Here is a 5,054-nt window from a genome sequence, read left to right on the forward strand (position 1 = left end):
GGAAGACTATGTGGGGCCCATTATTCTGTATGGAGGACTATGTGGGGCCATTATTCTGTATGGAGGACTATGTTGGGCCCCTTAGTCTGTATGGAGGACTATGTTGGGCCCATTGTACTGTATACTGGGTTTCATTTTGGCCCTCTGTGTGTCTGAGTTTGACATCCCTGGTCTAGACTATTGTCCATAACATAGTCCCTGCCTAATATTTGCGCCTGCATTCTGATAATAATAAATCTGTAATATTGGGCACATAGTAGTATAAAGGTAGCGATGCAATAGTACTGCTAGTGGTTCAATATTGTCTGCAATATGGCAGTACTTATCCAGTAATGCCAGTATAGTTCGTTAAATAAGCCTCATTCAGAAAAAAACAACTAAGCAGAATTTTTTTTTTTCCATTATAACAAATCTAACCGCAAAATAATGCTTACAATTTGTCCAAAAAAAGACAAGGTTTTAAATAGCAAAATAAATGTAGAAATGGAAAAGTTATAGGTGACATAAAGCAACAAAGTTAAAAACAAAAGCAAGAGAGAATTCCTGTGGTCTTTAAGCCAATCATTGACTTGGCATTCTGCCATCAAAAAGAAGGTTTTATGTGAGAATTTAATGTTTTAAATAAAGTTTCTTCTTATTAGCTAGTTACTAGCTAAATTCACAAAATTGTGTTAAATGTACTTAATATGTGCAAAATGTTTGTTTATTCTGTCTCTTTTCTCTAATTGTAGATCTATGCACAAAGCAAATTATTTTATAAACATAGCAATAAACACAATACAAGTAATCCAGTCAACAGTTCCGACATTTTAGCACCGTCTAGAAGCAAGAAAATTGTAGTGTGTAAGTATCTTTTACATGTGTAATCTATTAAAATGGGATTTCACTGCTTCCTTCACTTCTCGGTTTCGTAAACAATAGATGATTGGGTTCATCATAGGGATTATCATCGTGTAGAATACAGATACGATTTTGTCTTGTGTGACCGAATAGTTGGAAGCTGGACGGAGGTACATGAAGAAAACTGTTCCATAAAATAAGGCAACACAAAGCAGATGAGAGGAACATGTAGAAAATGCTTTGCGTCTTCCTTCTGATGAGTGAATAGTCAATATGGTGAAAAAGATATATATGTATGAAGCCAATATGACAATTACTGATAAAAAACCAAGGCAAAAGACTACACCAAATATAATCGTCTTACTCATGTACGTATCAGCACATGATAGCTCCATCAGTGGAGGAATGTCACAATAGAAATGGTTAATTACATTAGGTCCACAAAAGGGCAATATGAATGTGCATGATGTATGGACGGCCGCAGTGCACAAGCCGCCGATATAAACAATAAGAGTAAGAATCACACATTTTCTTCTGTTCATTATTAATACATACAATAGAGGGTGACATATTGCAACATATCGATCATAAGCCATGGTAGATAAGATATAGCATTCAGTACTGGCAAACACTGCAAAGAAATACAACTGAAGTGCACAGCCAACAAATGAGATCAATTTTCTTTCAAAGAAAAAATCAAGCAACATTTTCGGAGAAATGACTGTAGAATAGCAAAGATCTGAGAAGGACAGACTGCTGAGAAAATAATACATTGGACTGTGAAGGCCATTAACGATCAGGATTGTTAACATGATACTTGTATTGCAAAAAACACTTACAATGTATATCAGCAGAAACAACACAAAGAGGATATGTTGTAAAGTTGGGTCATTGGTGATTCCCAATATAACAAACTCTGTTACAAAAGATTTGTTACCCGGAGTCATGGCTTGAATAGACTCGGACGCACCTGTAACAGAGGACATAGTAAGATAGTTAAACGATGCTACCAATGAATAGTAAAATAGAGAGCGCTAAAAGGAAAAGCCCTCACCTGGTGGAGTTCTGCACAACTATTCTTGTAATTGTTATGATTCTAAAGTCACTGCTGCTTCCACTTGGTTGAGGATTCCATGGGATTTCAATGGAGAATTCAATCGATCAAATTCAAGATCGAAAATCAATCATTAAGATAGGGTATGTACAAAATGCATCTGTTAGTTGCAATGTATTTCCATCCCCACTGATAGGATCTTCATCAGGCATGAAAAAGATCCCAGCAGTAGGGATGGCCTTTTTGCCATTCTTCATCTTAAACATTGATTTTGGATCCTAGATTTGATTACAGAATATTTTTCTGCACAGCAGTTAAGTTTTTTGTTCTTTGATTATTCCCTGCTTTGCCTTATCGTCTCTAAATTGATTTCCACACATAGAAAGTCCTACAAGTATGATGAAATGTGTAAAATTAGTAAGGTAATAGGTAACGAATATCACATGATAGTTGAGTCCCACCTTTTACAGTCCTTGTGCACTGTCCAGTAACAGCACTCCAAAATATGCTGACCCAAATTAAAGAGTTTTATTATTCTGTTACACACTTCAATCAATGACCCATAAGCAGAATATTGCAATAATATGTTTCAGAGGAAATTTCCACATCTGTTGAGTCTTGGTCACCCATATCACCAAGACAATATATGTATTATGAAAGTTGCTGCAGCGGGGGATATTTGCGATACCTGTCACAGTGTGTCTGTTGTGGGCAGTACAAATATCCTAATGTGTTTATTACATTGTAATTATTGTCTGAGGACTGATTGCTAAGAAAAGAATACATTGGTAATACATCAGACTATAATGGTTTTTCACTTTATAGCTAATGATAACAAAAGGGTCGTAAAGAAGCATTTATACAGCTTACTAATATGTACCTTATTCAAGGACTGAACCATTTTTATAAGTGAAGCCGTGCCCCCTCGTTCAGCAAGCCTTTGGTCTCATTTATAAGGTGAATGCAGATGGAAAGGCGTATGAGAAGATACATAATTCAACCTCTTTCATACTCTCAACCTTCTCACAGAAAACTGGTGCATGTGCAGTGGTGGAGCGGAGTGACATTTCTGGTCACATTCCCTACCATCTGCAGCCATACTATTGACTAGAGCACTGCCTGGACAAGACCAAAGGCTAGTTGAAGAAGGCAATGCAGTTGCACTGATAAAATGGTGCAGAACTTTACAAAAAATTGTATTTTAGTAAGTTTCATGTATGCATTTTTAAAACCCATTTCTTAACATTTGCTATAAAATAGCGCCCAATCCACCAATGGGTTAAGACTTAACACGATTGTTAAAGGGGTTGTCCACTACTATGATATTTATGACCTTTCCATACTCCGTAACTGTTCACTATTTGTTAGAAAGCCGCAGCACATACCGGGATTGCCTAACAGCCGCAAAACATGTAGCCGCGGGGACTCAAACATATTATTCGAGAACGCCCAAGATACTCGGATAACACCCGAGCATGCTTGCTCATCACTAGTAGGGATGCCTCAGGATAGTTCATTAATATATTAGTAGTAGTACCCCTTTAACGTAATACTAGTACTCTAAATAACACATAAGGTATATATCAGTATAATCAAAACATTTACGATGCAGTGCAAATTTGGGTCATTGATAATTCCCATTATTACAAACCCTAATAGTAAAGACTTATTACCCTGAGTGGTTGCTTGGCGTGGCTCTGCCACACTTGTGAAATGAGACATTGTAAAAAATATTAAAAGGGAAGTTATTATAATGATTGAATTGAATAACAACCATATTAAGTGTATGGTAAGATGATAAAATATGTAACAATATTGTGGTAAAGTCACAGATGAGTTCCACCTTTCATCATGTCTTCCACGGATTTTCCACTATCGATTTTCATGTGCGGTCTCATTTACAGCTTTATAATTAACAATAGATCATTAGGGACTAAATCAGAAGAGCATTTTTTCTAACAAGTCTCCGTTGTGTTTATCATGTTGTAGTTATTGCCCTTAGGGACGACTTAAGAAATCTATGTTCCAATTACTGAAATAGCATGGGAAGAAAGAATAAACACATTTTTTTAAGAATGTCTTTATTTCAGCATACTTTCATTTGATAACAAAATCAGTTTCAAACTTATATTTACTAACATTTTGGTGTTTCAGACTGCGGACCAGAGTGGGCTTCCTAATTCCCATGAAAGCCAGATTATCATTGGAGCTCTTGTACAGTATATGATCACTGTATGAGAGACACATATGTGTAGGCTGTGGCCAGTATATTAGTAGGTTCAGTATGTTTAAATGTGTCCAGTGTATCATGAGAACTGTGTGTGTGGAATGATTCTAGTGTATAGGGTACAGTGCCTTGAAAAAATATTCATACCCTGTGAACTTTGCCACTTTTTTTTCTCGTTACACCCACAAACTTAAATATATTTTATTGGGATTTTATGTGATCTACCAACACAAAGTAGCAAGTTTTTGTGCAGTGTAAAGGAAATTATACTCGTTTTTCTAATTAGCTTAAAAATAAAAATCTGAAAATTGTGACTTGCATTTGTATTCAGCCCCCTTGTAGTCTGATACCCCAAAATAAAATCCTGAGTGACCAATTGCCTCAAGAGGTCACATTATTAGTCAATTTGTGTGCACCTGTGTGCAATTTCTCAGTATAACTACAGCTGCTCTGTGAAGGCCTCAGAAGTTTGTTTGAGAGCATAAGGGATCAAACAGCATCATGAAAACCAAGGAACACACCAGACAGGTCAGGGACAAAGTTGTGGAGAAGCGTAAAGCAGAGTTAGGTTAAAAAAAAATAACCCAAGCTCTGAACATCTCATGAAGCACTGTTCAATCATCCAAAAATGGAAGGAGTAAAGCACTACTACAAACCTACCAACACATGGCCGTCCACCTAAACTAATAACCCAAGCAAGGAGATCACCAATTAGAGAAGCAGCAAAGAGCCCCATGGTCACACTAAGGAACCTGCAGAGATCCACAGCTCAGGTGGAAGAATCTGTCCACAGGACACAAATCTGGCGTTTATGGAAAAGTGGCAAGAAGAAAGCCATTTGTTAAAGCAAGCCATAAGTAGTCCAGTTTGCAATTTGCAAAAATCCATTTAGGGGACAAAGTTAGAATGTGGAAGGTGGTGCCCTGGTCAGAT

General features: G+C 36.9%; 1 protein-coding gene across 1 annotated transcript; it reads right to left on the minus strand.

The window, feature by feature from the left end:
- Positions 1-854: 854 nt before the first annotated feature.
- On the minus strand, positions 855-1,787 carry LOC141244941 (olfactory receptor 5AR1-like). The gene has a single exon (XM_073669026.1). It carries the CDS (start codon positions 1,785-1,787, stop codon positions 855-857), a length of 933 nt encoding a protein of 310 aa, XP_073525127.1.
- Positions 1,788-5,054: the final 3,267 nt, after the last annotated feature.

Source organism: Phyllobates terribilis, unplaced genomic scaffold (genome assembly GCF_046119375.1).
Source record: "Phyllobates terribilis strain yellow unplaced genomic scaffold, ASM4611937v1 Scaffold_2__4_contigs__length_985480577, whole genome shotgun sequence".
Taxonomy (NCBI): domain Eukaryota; kingdom Metazoa; phylum Chordata; class Amphibia; order Anura; family Dendrobatidae; genus Phyllobates; species Phyllobates terribilis.

Coding starts and splice junctions, on each gene's coding strand:
- LOC141244941 (XM_073669026.1), bottom strand. CDS start 1,787: ATGACTCCGGGTAACAAATCTTTTGTAACAGAGTTTGTTATATTGGGA.